This window comes from Macrosteles quadrilineatus, unplaced genomic scaffold (assembly GCF_028750875.1).
Source record: "Macrosteles quadrilineatus isolate MER2022 unplaced genomic scaffold, UCM_ALF_1.0 Scaffold_2__2_contigs__length_208266976, whole genome shotgun sequence".
In the NCBI taxonomy this organism is placed as follows: domain Eukaryota; kingdom Metazoa; phylum Arthropoda; class Insecta; order Hemiptera; family Cicadellidae; genus Macrosteles; species Macrosteles quadrilineatus.
In genome coordinates, this window is record NW_026542595.1 from 4,421,272 (window position 1) to 4,434,319 (window position 13,048).

A 13,048-nucleotide genomic window follows, 5' to 3' on the forward strand; every position below is an offset into this window, starting at 1 on the left:
ATCGCAGGGAAAGTCTATTATGAATATACTGTTAGAAAGATATTTTCCTGTAGATGTATAGATTCCCTTTATAAATTAAAATATGTTCAAAAATAAACACAAAAAAAAATTTAAATTTAAAAAAATCTAAATAGGTTGCCACGATGTTTGCTGTTGAGAAACAGAAAAGAGAAGATCAAAACAAATAAAAGAATAAATTCCGATCACATATTTTATTTACAGCGTGGGGTGAAAAAAGAGAGGTCTGTCCATACATACTTGAGGTCGAGTTTTCGACAACTGGACGACCTCTAGTTAAACATAAATGCATGCTTTATAAGCATTTAAAAACCCCCAACATGTTTAAAATATGTTTAAAATTAAGAGTTTTCTTTTATTGGTTTTTCTTTGTATGTTTATCTTAACCCACTCTTGTACATTAAATAGTTATAGTCCAGGCAAAATACGACAATTTACCCTTAAACCTGGGCAAAATTGCTTCACAAGCGATTGAAGTGGTATTCATCACAGAAAATAGTGCTTTATAACATATCCAAAATCCGACGAAATCCGACCATGGGAAATTAGTAAAAAATCAAATTCAAAATGGCGGCAAATTTTCAAATTTTTGTGATATTTGTTTTAAGACTTTTGGTGGTATGGGATAACGGAAAGCACATATACATAAATTAAATATCAGATTGGATGTTGAAATATCAAATAAATACAAGAATAGACTTTATTAAAACGACGAGGGCATAGTTGTATGTACATTTCCGTTTCCATAGTTACAAAAAAACAACTAAATTTAATAAGTTTTCTTGGGCAAACTATTCATTTTAATAACTATTATAATCTATCTATATCTATCTATATATTAATAGGCAAGCATGTTTCTTTAAAACCTTTTTTCTCAGCTCGTGTGTATCGTAGGGAAAATCTACGCATACCGTTAGAAAGCTATTTTCCTGTAGGTGTGCAGAATCCCTTTATAAATTAAAATAGGCTCAAAAATAAGCACAAAAAATGAATTTGAAATTTTAAAAAATTAACATGGGTTTTATTGGTTGCTATGGTGATGACAAAATAACAACACAATATAAACAGAAAATCAAAACAAATGGAAGACATTCCAATCACATGTTTTATTTACAGTGTGGGATGAAAATAGAGAAGTTTGTACAATACATACTTTTGGTCGATTTTTCGACCACGGGGCGTGCTCTCGTACTTATTTAATACGCAAGCAGGATTTTTGTGACAATTACTCCTCCGAAACTACTGAACCGATTGACATGTTTTTGATGTCATTGGAAAGAGCGTAACGTGAAGTTGTGCAGGAAACCTTCTTTTTAGGGAAATAATTAGAGAGTGAGGCCCTGGGGCCCTTTAAAGTTTCGTATTTCTCCATAAGATTAACATGGGAAACAAATACTGTTTTGAAACTCCAGCTGTTGTCAGAAATTAAATATTAATAGTTGGTCTCCATGGAAGCATGAGAAAATTCACAATGTTATATTTGCTTTGACATTTAATTGTTAACAACCAGAACTGTCAAATGCCTATTACAAAATTTCAGACAGCTGACCCAAAAAAATAAAACAACTATGTGATAGGTTTATTTAATCTTAAAATATATTATAGATTATTTAATAAATCTATTTCAATGATTATGAAACAGATTTTTCCCGTTGCGAAGCAAAAATTAATAGTGAGAAGAAGAACATATGTTAATTGTAAACGGTCAATGTGTAAATTATCCATGTTGTATTAAAAATGTGTATAGTTTTTGATGTTGGTTTGTGTTTAATGGTATAAGTTATTAGTTACTGATTTTTTTATTTTAAGGATTTTGCATATGAGTAAGCCTATGATAAATAACACCATGTTTCAGAGTTCTCCGAGTTTTTGCCTAACTCTGTCCTGTAGAGTTTAAAGTAGCCTACACCTTATTGTCTACAAATTGGCTAAATAACTTAGGTACGGTACTTTATAAAAGCTGACAGCCTTTTTACGATGACTTAAATTGTAAGCTTACCTTTTCCCGTCCATGGGCAGTTTGGTTGTTAAAAATTTACCCTTTAGGCCTAAACTGGAATAGGACTGTTATGTAAATTATGAGTATTTCCATTAGTTAATAATATTTTAGTTGACTCTTTTAAAATCATCGAAAATTATGACTGTTATTAGTTTTCAAACAAGTTATTTGTTTATAAATAACACCTGTACTTCTTTTCAATTGCTCGATTTCGAGCAACATGTACACTAGTTTTATTTTAATGTTCTTACATTCATTGATCTGGCACTCCCCTAAAGAAGCAGAACAAGACAGTCCGTTCTGTTTACCCACAGTTGCGCAATGGGTCATTAAAGAAGAATGTACCATATTCAATAATCACTCTAGGGTTGGCGGTCAGATACTGTACGGTAGTACTAGTTTTTCACCAAGAAGGACATTATTCTCAGACGTTTGAACAAATATGTGAGAAAACAACTATTATAGGAAACAGTAAACATGAATACTATAGTATGAAATAGTAAACATATCAAAGCAGGCAATGCAAAAAGACTAAAAAACAAAAAGTCGTACCCCCATACATTTCTTATGGAAGTTTCTTAATTGAACATTTTTTAAGATAATTTTTCTTATATCTCCAGTTTTTACTAACGCTTGCAGTTTGTTCTAGCCTTAAAATATTCTGTGATAAAAGGGTTAAAAATTGAGCTATTGATCATTAAAATCGGATGATTTAGAAACGATCTACGACCCCTAACACAATATTAAATTTAACTTTTTAGATATAAGTTTTTATTAAAAGATGTATATCTCGGGATGTTAATATGTCACCAAGTTCATTCAGGTCTCAAATTACTCAGTGAATCTTTGGCTTTAATTTTATTAACCATTTAATAAAATCTGATAAATTTTAATTGAGTCATGAATCTTTATTTAACAGTAGATTGTTAGTTTTTCAAAATTTGTCTTTAGTTTAGACATATATCCCCAATTCTAAATAAATCCCAAAAATCTTTACAGTCTAAAATAAATATTAACATTATTGACTTTTGTTTTAGGTATGGATTACTTATTGGGAGTAATTAGAATTGGGAATAAATGCCCTAAACTAAAGACAAATTTTGTAAACGAAATAATTTACTGTTAATTAAAGATTCATGCCTCATTTTAAATTTGTCAGATTTTATTAAGTGATACATAAAATTGAAGCCAAACATCCACTGAGTAATTTGAGACAGGAAAGAACTTGGTGACATATTAGCAGCCCGAGATATACATCTTTTAATAAAAACTTATTTCTAAAAAGTTAAATTTAATATTGTGTTAGGGTTTGTAGCTCGTCTATAACACTTCCAATTTTAATGATCAATAGCTCAAATGAAAACACTTTTATCACCGAATATTTTAAGGCTAGAACAAACTGCAAGCGTTTGTAAAAACTGGAGATATAAGAAAAATTATCTTAAAAAATGTTCAGACTACGTAACGTCCATAAGAAATAGATGAGGGAGAATTTTTGTTTGAACATATCTTCAAAACGAAAAAATATATTTAAAAACGGATTTTCGCATTAAAATCATCATGAAAATCTAAATTATAATGATGTGTCACAACACTATCATTACGCTTAAAAAATATATGTATATCCAATATGGCGGATCCAATATGGCAGATCCAAGATGGCGGCCAAATGCGTTCCCTATCAAAATACAGTACTGACCACCCAATAAATATCGGTGGTAATCTCAAGTAAATATCTAAAAAATATGCATAAAAATGCATGTGATATATCCGCCATTTTTAATCGTCATTTGAGGGGGTTTCCTGTAGACCGATTTTTGTCAACTTTTAGTACGTCACTATGCACACCCAACACTATACCAAATAAAAACCATACAATGTTTTCTTGCATTGTTTTAAGGCCATATCCCATATTTATCTGACTATTGGTGTTTTAAAATAAATTGCCCTTAAGGAAAATAGCCGCCATTTAAAAATTTATTTTTAGACACTTTCCCATGGTCGGATTTTGGATATGTTGTAAAGTAACATTTGTTGAGTCGAATACCACTTCAATGGCTTATGAAGCAATTTTGCCCAGGTCAAATCATAATTTTACTAGACTATTACGGTATACAATAATTGAGCAAATGATAAAGAATGGCAAACAAAATTTTTTAACAAAACCTGCAAAATCTATCCCACTGAAAGCAAATCGAGCTGATAACTGTTACTCATATAATGTCTATTTCAGTTGTAAACTGTTTTAAGCAATTAGTTTTAAGGTACCAGAAAAGTGTATAAATTATTTTACTTTTAGGTTTATAGACTCCCTCATCTAAAGTTACAAAGATGGTGTAAAGTTTTGTCCCTTGTGAGCTGACCTAGTCCTTCTAACTACTTTTTGATTTCCTCAGCTTCCAAGAGATTTAGAGTTTTCAGCTCTGTTGGTATATTGAGTTAGGGTAATGGTTCAAAAGCTTAAATTATACTTAAAGTATTTACTGGGAGCTTTATTAGTCCTTTGCAGTGGAGTATGATCTAAAATTATAAGAAATAAGCTCTTCAAAGTTACAAAACAACTATTAGTACTTACAAATAAACATATCACTTTGAGATTACTGTACCCCTTTTTGGTAATAATGACATATCTTTAGGCCAGAAAAGTCAAGGAGTTATTAATGGATGGGTTCAACAGCAGGCTTACAGATGGGAAAGGATTAAAATTCACCAATAAAAACATATATTTAAACACATATAATTTTCGGAGTGACGAGCTCCCTCTTGCAGTAGTGTAGTCTTTCTACGTTTATAGGTTTTTATTTGTTCCTTTATATCTTTTTTTCCTCAATAAGGTAATCCTACTGTTAAACCAAAACAGTTTACTTATTCTCCATAAGAATATAACACTTTGATTTAGGTACTAAATTATTTTTTTAAGCTCTTCAAAATGGTTTAGAGAGAAATTGGGAAATTTCAAGTTTTGAGGATCAAAAATTTGAAAAACTAATTTTCACCCACTAATCTCCCTATAAAACCCCGTTCCTGTGGTCCAATCAAGCTGGTTCGCAAACTCGTTTGAATAAATCTGGTTGTTCACGTTTGTACCAAATTTTATCGAAATCGGATCATTTTTGTTTCAATTATCATGCTATATATATATATTACATATATATTTATATGAATTTATATCATTTTTCGTCAAACTGCAGCAAAACCAGACGTTTGTAATGCATGAGTTGCGGGTCTAAAGTATCCTTTTTACTCTCTAGGGAGTAAAAATTATTTTTATTCTCTAGGGAGTAAAAATTAGCTGTAGTAAACAGATAGTTGTAAATTTCGATTGTGGCAATAGTATCGATCAAAATGATTTATCGATTGATTTATTAGATAAGGTTTTAGCGGTTTAGCATATTGATGTACTGTAACAATCGTAATAGAATAAATGATTTAATCACTTACTAAACAGCTGCTTATTTGCATTGGCAGAATTTAAAACAAGCTGGAAGTCGTTTTGAGAGGTTATCTTTACATAAAAAAGATTTTGCTTTCTAGCTTTGTTTGTTAATTAAATATGACAAAAAATATTCACCACTCGGGCAAAAGTGACTTTTTAACTCTCGCTCATTTTCCGACCTCAGCTTTTTTTCAATTATCAACTCTATCAAATATGCGTGCACCACAAAGGGCCACCAAACAGCACCACGACTAAGCTATCAATAATTCAATAAAAACCACACCTCAATACCTTCCCTGTAGAATATACCTACCAGATATTTCATCAGTCATGATTGGAAGAAAACAGCCTAAATTAATCATTCAAAGTGAAGTGAGATTACTTTTTCAAATGAAAGGTCATACTGGGAGATACGGTAAAAGTCATCATAAAGCACTCTGAGCTTAGTTCCCTTATATCGAGTCCCCTTTTATAGAGATTCATGAGTATTGAATGGACTCAATCATTCAAATGACTTTATTCAAGACTAATGGAGTGACTAGTCATCAATAACATTTGTTTTTTATGGGTATGGTTATGGTTTACAAGGAAACAGTTATACAATTATAAGGGTTATAAAAACAAGCAGGCACACATTGATAAAAATAATACCCCAGCTGCAGCAAACCTTTCATATTTCTTGGGAGAAAGCTTTGGACTGTGAAAAGTACTTTTTCATGATGTTTGCACCTATAAAAAGACAGTTTCCATTCAACCTCGAATACCAAACTTTTTATTTAATTAAAAGCAGTATAATTTACTTAATAAAAGTTCATAAATTAATAAAAGGCGGTTGAAACATATCTTACAAGTGATTAAAGTACACACTTAATTACATTTTAGGAGTTGTTGGTCATGTTATTAAATCTGAAATATGTACCGAATAAAACCTGTAACCTCAAAACAATATTGGAAGTTTTCTGTTCCAAAACCTTATTTCAGCACCAGATGTAACTAGGCCAGTCAATATTTAAACGAAACAAGGCAAACATCGCAAAACGTGCATGTATCTATGATTTTTGTGTATGCTGTTGCTGTTAGGTTCCCTAAGACTTTATACCCAAGTTTGCAACCCTACAGTATTACCCTGTGCCATCCCCAAGATACTCTAAAAACTGTGAAATTCTGGCTCTTTTCAAGTTTTATTGAAAAAAATTAACTGAAGGAAGCGTTTATCAGGTACTAGCAGAGTACCCGTCTTTCGTACGGGGTTGGCATAGAAGTATAAAATGCTTATTGCAGTTATGGGAGAGGACACGGTTTAAGGAAATTTGGTCTTTAAATTTATACGGTATCCCATAGTGTAGCACACATCTACCAAAGCCCTAATGTTCTACCACTGCACCTAAACCATGGAAAAAGTAAAGTTATCATTGTGTACCACAACTTTTTGTTGCTAGTTGGTTCAAATTAGCTGTTGTAATAAATGCAAAAAAACATAATAGTGCTGCACCCTGTTGGTAAGCCTTACTTTTAATGCTATTTAATATCATAGAACCAACTTGTACAGTTGAAACGGCTGACAAAATTTGTTTATTCCCTTAAATATGAATACTCATAAGGTTAACATGAGAAAATCGAGAGCCAGAGAGCCACTGGGGCGGAGCCTGAAAGGGTTTTTGAGGTAAGAATATGTCTATATATTAATCGGGAATGTCAGCTATCATCATACCAAATTTCAACCTTGTCACAAACATCCATCCATCCATCCATCCATCAATCCATCCATACATCCAAACTTTCTTACTTATAATATTATTAGGATTAGTAAACTGTTGTAATATTGCTTGTTTATGGATATATTTTTATCAAACTTGGCAAATTTCTTTCTTTCATACTAAGCTAATAATATTTGCATATAAATCACACTTCGTTACCCTCTCTGTAGGCAGAAAACCTAGATAATATGTTAAACCTAATGTTATTGAATTAGATTTAATTGAAAATAAAGTCACACAAATGGAATTTTGCTTAGGCTGCAGGTTTGCTGCAGTCGGGGTATTATGGAATTTATATTTAGAAAGAAGACATTTGTGGTCGTACTGATTAACTCTAATTTATATAAGATACCAAATAATCCCGTTGGTCACAATTAGTAGCGCCGGTCGCTTGTTATTTGAACAGCTACTGCAAACCAGCGCTACTATTCGTATTTGCTAGCAGCTATACCTGTGCCTTGCAACGGGGTCAGTATGCAAAAGAGACAATGTTGGTTCTTTGAAGATGCCGAATGGTCTTACTCCTACCATTTAATTCAGAAACAAAATATAACTGTATAACTTAACTCGATAATAGTTGGTGTTGGTTAACTCATACCGTTCATACTTATTTAGGCTACCTACGATACAAAACCAATGATAGATTTTAAGGTACAATAAATGAACGTTTTAATGGTTTGCACTGTAAACAAAAAAGCTATCACAATAGTTACAAACCGAAAAATATAAAAAAATAGGAAAATAGAAACAAATATGGAAAATAGGGTAGTTTTCTAACATATTTTAGTGAAATTATAATCAGGCAAATGGACATTCACTCAGTCTATAGATTTGCTGCGGCAGGGGGATTATATTGCTGTTTACACAAAAATAAATAAAAAAAATAAACCTCATAAAACTCAGGATAATGGCCTGGCAATGATTATAGAATCTTAATTATTTCTTATATCCATGAATGATTTCTTTTACAACGAATTATTCCCTGTAAAATATTATTACAGCATTTCACAAATATTAGTACAAACTTAGTATAATAGATCATAAACATAAACAAATGAAGTAACTGAAAGAATCATACACTAATGAAATTACATTAAAATATGGTTTGACAGCTCCATTTAAGTGATGTTAAATAATTTTTACAAGTGACATCATTATTTAAAATTTATAATCCTTACCCTCTCTGTTCTAATATTCGTGCAGTATTTAATATGTTTGAACCAGCTGTGTGGAATTGTGAAATCAAAATTCATTTGACAGTTAGTTCTGCTTGTTTACATTTTTAAACTTTGTAGGTTTGTTCTTTGTTACCATGGATACCATCTATCAATATTTACTTTTAAATCTCTCACCTCAAATTTTTGAAAGCACACGGGGCAGACCCCTAGGACAATATCGAAGCGGGAATAGTTCTTTATGTATCCTCGGAACTGTAGCTTCATTTGTGTGCAATTTGAGCCCAGTCGGTTCAGTAGTTTATCTCATACAAACACACACACACACACATACACCACCTCTTCTTTATAATAGTATATAGATAGATAGATATAGTTCGGCCGCGTAGAAAGCGACCTCCTCCAGCATTGGTTTAGCATTAGCGCGCAGGTCGTTTTCTAAGCGGCCGAACTATAGATTTGTGTCCTATACTTTTTTAACCCTCCGAGTGTCATGCGTCGCTGCAGCGACGCGTAACGCACTTTGTATAGTGTCGTGCGTCGCTACAGCGACTCGCGAACACTGTTTACGGCAAGGCTCTATGACTAACTGAATCGGACTGTACTGGATTGAGTTAGGTATCGTTCTTTCCGTAATATTCTAAGCTTTCTCCAGAGGTCTGTCTCTAAGCACTATTCATTTTAGTTCCGAAAATATTGTAGCAGACAGCTGACTGAGCTGACGTGCGTGTATTTGTAAACAGCTAGGTTACCCTCGGACCGATGACTGATGTGTTTTATTACATTTATCATTGTTTTAGTGTTAAAAATCAAAAGTAGTGATATACGTGGTGCATTATAAGAAGATTTAAGTGGTTTTGAAGGGCTGGTTGATGATCCTGAAGAAGTAGGTAGTGATATTGATGTAAATTATCAGCCAGATTCCTAGCTATGGTTAGGCTATGCATTCTTAGCTAAGCGCTATGTACTGAAATCTGTTTTTTGCCCATAACTTATTTATTTGCAAATCTACTTCCTTAAATTATTATATATTTGTAATCCTCATAAAATTTAGAACAAAGTGGCTATTTTCAAATATTTATAGGCCTATAATTTATACAATTTCATTGAGCGCAAACTTATTTTTTTTTTTAAATTTTCGAAATTATACATTTTTTTTACCTAAAAAATTTTTTTTTAAAAATCTTCCTTATGTTTTATATATAATATTGAAGCCCAAGATTTTCCAAACAAAATGGTATATAGAACAGTATAATTAACATTGTTTTTAAGCTTCTCAGATCAGTTTTAATAAAATCTTGCAAATGAGCAAAAAATAGGCTGACATTAAGGCCAAAACACGTGACACTCGGAGGGTTAAAGTTAACTAAATTTGCAACAATTGGAACCCAGTTTGAGTTAACAAATTTTGCCCTTTGGAAGGGCCAGATCTCGTCAAACAAATTGCTGTTCTGAATATACTAAGGTTTTAACTGACTACAAGATCCACATCCGTAGAACGGGCACACAACACATTACCACACTTACTGAATAACTTACTAATAATACCACTTAGCTTTTATTCATGACTTTACAGTCCTCCTGGTTATGTTTCAGACATTGTTGCAAGCTTCTAACGCACCACTACCTGAGTACAAGACTGCTGCCGTCAAGAAGTCCCGCTTCGTGCTCTCCCACTACGGGGTGTTCAAGAGCTGCTGGGATTGGCTGATCCTCATAGCAACCTTCTATGTTGCCATCGTTGTCCCATACAATGCCAGCTTCGTCAACACAGATCGCCCATCCATGGTCAGCGATGTAGTTGTAGAAGCCCTCTTCATTGTGGGTAAGTTTATAGCTGAATGTTTTATACAATAAGACCTGTTAACTCAGCCATGTACAAAAGGTGTGGCTGCACAGGGCCCCCCACGTCAGGGGGCCCAGCACTTTGGGCAAAACACACACAAAAAACTTCAAGTCTTGGCAAAATTTTGTTTTTGAATAATCCCCAATATTCGCCATTATTTGTATTTTTTTGCATTGTCTTGTTAAATAAAACATTGCGATCAATAAACATAACTAAGTTCTTGTTGATTTCAAAACAATAATCAAAGTACGAAACGTCCACAAGAAATGTATGGGGGAGAGTTTTCATTTGAATATATCTTCCAAGCGAAAAAAGATTTTTAGAAACAGTTTTTGGCATTGAAATTAGCGTGAAAATCTGTATAATGATGTGACACAACACTATCATTACATTTTAAAATTATATTAATAATATCCAATATGGCGGATCCAAGATGGCGGCCGAAAACACCAGCTATGCCATACTTTCAGACAAAAAGTAGTATACGATTCTACATGTCCATACCTATCCATCACCACCAATCATACTATTGCTTCATTCAAAATCCCACGAACCTTCCTATATTTTTACAAATGCCCCTACACTATTTATATATTTTTTGATGGTCTAAGTCTAAACTGTTATTTCACACATGAGATATCACTGAATTTACTTATTTCTTAGTAGTCGGGTTGGGTAGCAGGAAAATATTTCAGTTCTGGCGGGGAGGCTGCAATTTTAGGTGCAGTAAATAGCAGCAAACCACCATCCAGCCACCATCTTGATAATGCCATTACAGACGACCGAGGTCCTTAAAAATTGGGGTCTGGGTGGTTTTTGGTTCAGAAACTTGTATACGATGCCAGAACTGAAATATTCTGCCACTATATGCAACTACACAACCCCACTATAGCCTTTAACATACAATCAGTATGAAACATATCTGTGTTTTTGTATTTACTCCGTATTTTCTTTTTCTTTCTATTTAGGTAAATTGAATCTAAAGAATTAACTTATCAGTAAATTTCATGGAAACTATGAGAAAATTGTCCCCACTAGGATATACATTGTTGTCAGAAATTACGAAGGAACACAGTTGACAACCACTGATGAACACATAATGAAACCCATCTCGTACAACACTGCCACAGGGAGTTGTGTGATACGTTATCTGGTAGGAAATATCACTGATTAACAGAGAAACTGTAGTCCTGATGATAATGGCAGATATTTTTAATGTACCGGTAAGAAGGAAATGTATTGATAGCTCTGTTATTACATAGCTTATATAAATTCAATCTGAGATTTTTTAAATCAAGCAATGAGTTAAATGTTGTCACAGAAAAACATTCACCATACTTATTTATAAATGGGGGATGGTGAGGTAGCTAGTAGTTAAAGACTACAGTTAGCTGGCTAGTGTTGATATTAAATTTAAATTACAAAATTAAAGAAATAAAATCAAACAAAGTAGCCAAGATTTTTGTCCTGGTTGAAACTTTAAAAAGATCCGTCCTTTGAGAAGGCTAAAATCTGTCCTTAACTTAAGGGTGCGCTCTACCTCAGCTCGGGCTTCAGTAGCTATGTCGCGCCATTGAACAGCGCCGTGAGAAGCGCTTGCAGACTTTCTGTAACACAGCAATTGCCTTTGTAAACTATTCATACATGCTAGTAAAAAACAAAGATTGGGGTTTTACAGAACAAAGAACAATCTATGTAACCCTGGTTTTAGAATTTTCAAGTAACAATGCTATAATTAGTTAAAGCAGTTTAAAATTGCCGTTTTTCGTCTATATTCAAAAGAAGATTTTTGGTCTTAATGGTACAATAATAAACATTTTGCAGCCATCATATTTTAGATAATTTAATTCTCTTCAAAACAACACCCTAATTTTGATTCTACGTGAAATGTAGCCTTCGGAAACACTGTTGCCCCAGGCCCTAACGTTTTCATGAAATGGCAGGGGCAGAGCGCACCCTTAACATAACCCTTCGTCAGTGACACCACAGAGTTTTCCTCCAGGTGCATTTGTTCATTGTTGAACCAATTGAACACTATTTTGATCTCACTCCTCCCCCGCAAAACCCCTGCCATATTAATCAGTTAAAGCCTTGAGTCACATAACACGGAGCCTGGCTCCGTGAGTCACCGATGGTGTTGTTGTTTTTGTTTGCTATGTATTTTTATAAATATATAAAGTAAGAGTTTTTATTGATTTCATGCACATTTTTATTAATTATATATGGTTTTAATGCCTTTTTGTAATAATATATGTATAAAAAATATTGTTTGTCTAATATTTTAATATCCGGGGGAAAAATCTGTCTCGATAGCTATTTTTGATACGGAGTGATGAAAAATGCTTTATCAATTGTTATTTACATTATACATTGACTATTATCAGAAGTTACAATCAAAAGCATTTTGATTGACCATCAATATAAATAAATACAAGTCTCCTTAAATTAATAGCCTATAGTAAACCATAAGATAAGAAAGAAAAATACAGCAAACCAGAATTTAGATGACTTGATGAGAGAAGCTCACTAACTGCTTGGCCTTGAATTCCCTTGTCCTCTCATCTCATTACAAACATTCTTTAATTACTAGTGCACCTTCTGCTCAAATTCGAGCAATTGCAAAATATTAAAGGCATTATTTCAAAACGAATAACAGTCACAATTCCCGATGACTTAAAAGAGTCAACTCAAAGATAATGTACCTAATCAATCACTCCACTCCAGTTATCGAAACTGGGAACGAACTCACTCTAAAAAACTAACCCTCTTATGTGTATAATTTATTTACTATGAACAGCTGTAATTAATACAAATTAT

General features: G+C 32.9%; 1 protein-coding gene across 1 annotated transcript in view; it reads left to right on the forward strand.

Moving 5' to 3' along the window:
• Window positions 1–13,048, forward strand: part of LOC128986413 (potassium voltage-gated channel subfamily H member 8) — a 348,552-nt gene that overhangs the window by 265,825 nt on the left and 69,679 nt on the right. The window contains exon 7 of the mRNA XM_054406776.1: window positions 9,982–10,210. Coding sequence (XP_054262751.1) covers window positions 9,982–10,210 — 229 coding nt within the window. The remainder of the gene's footprint in view (window positions 1–9,981; window positions 10,211–13,048) is intronic.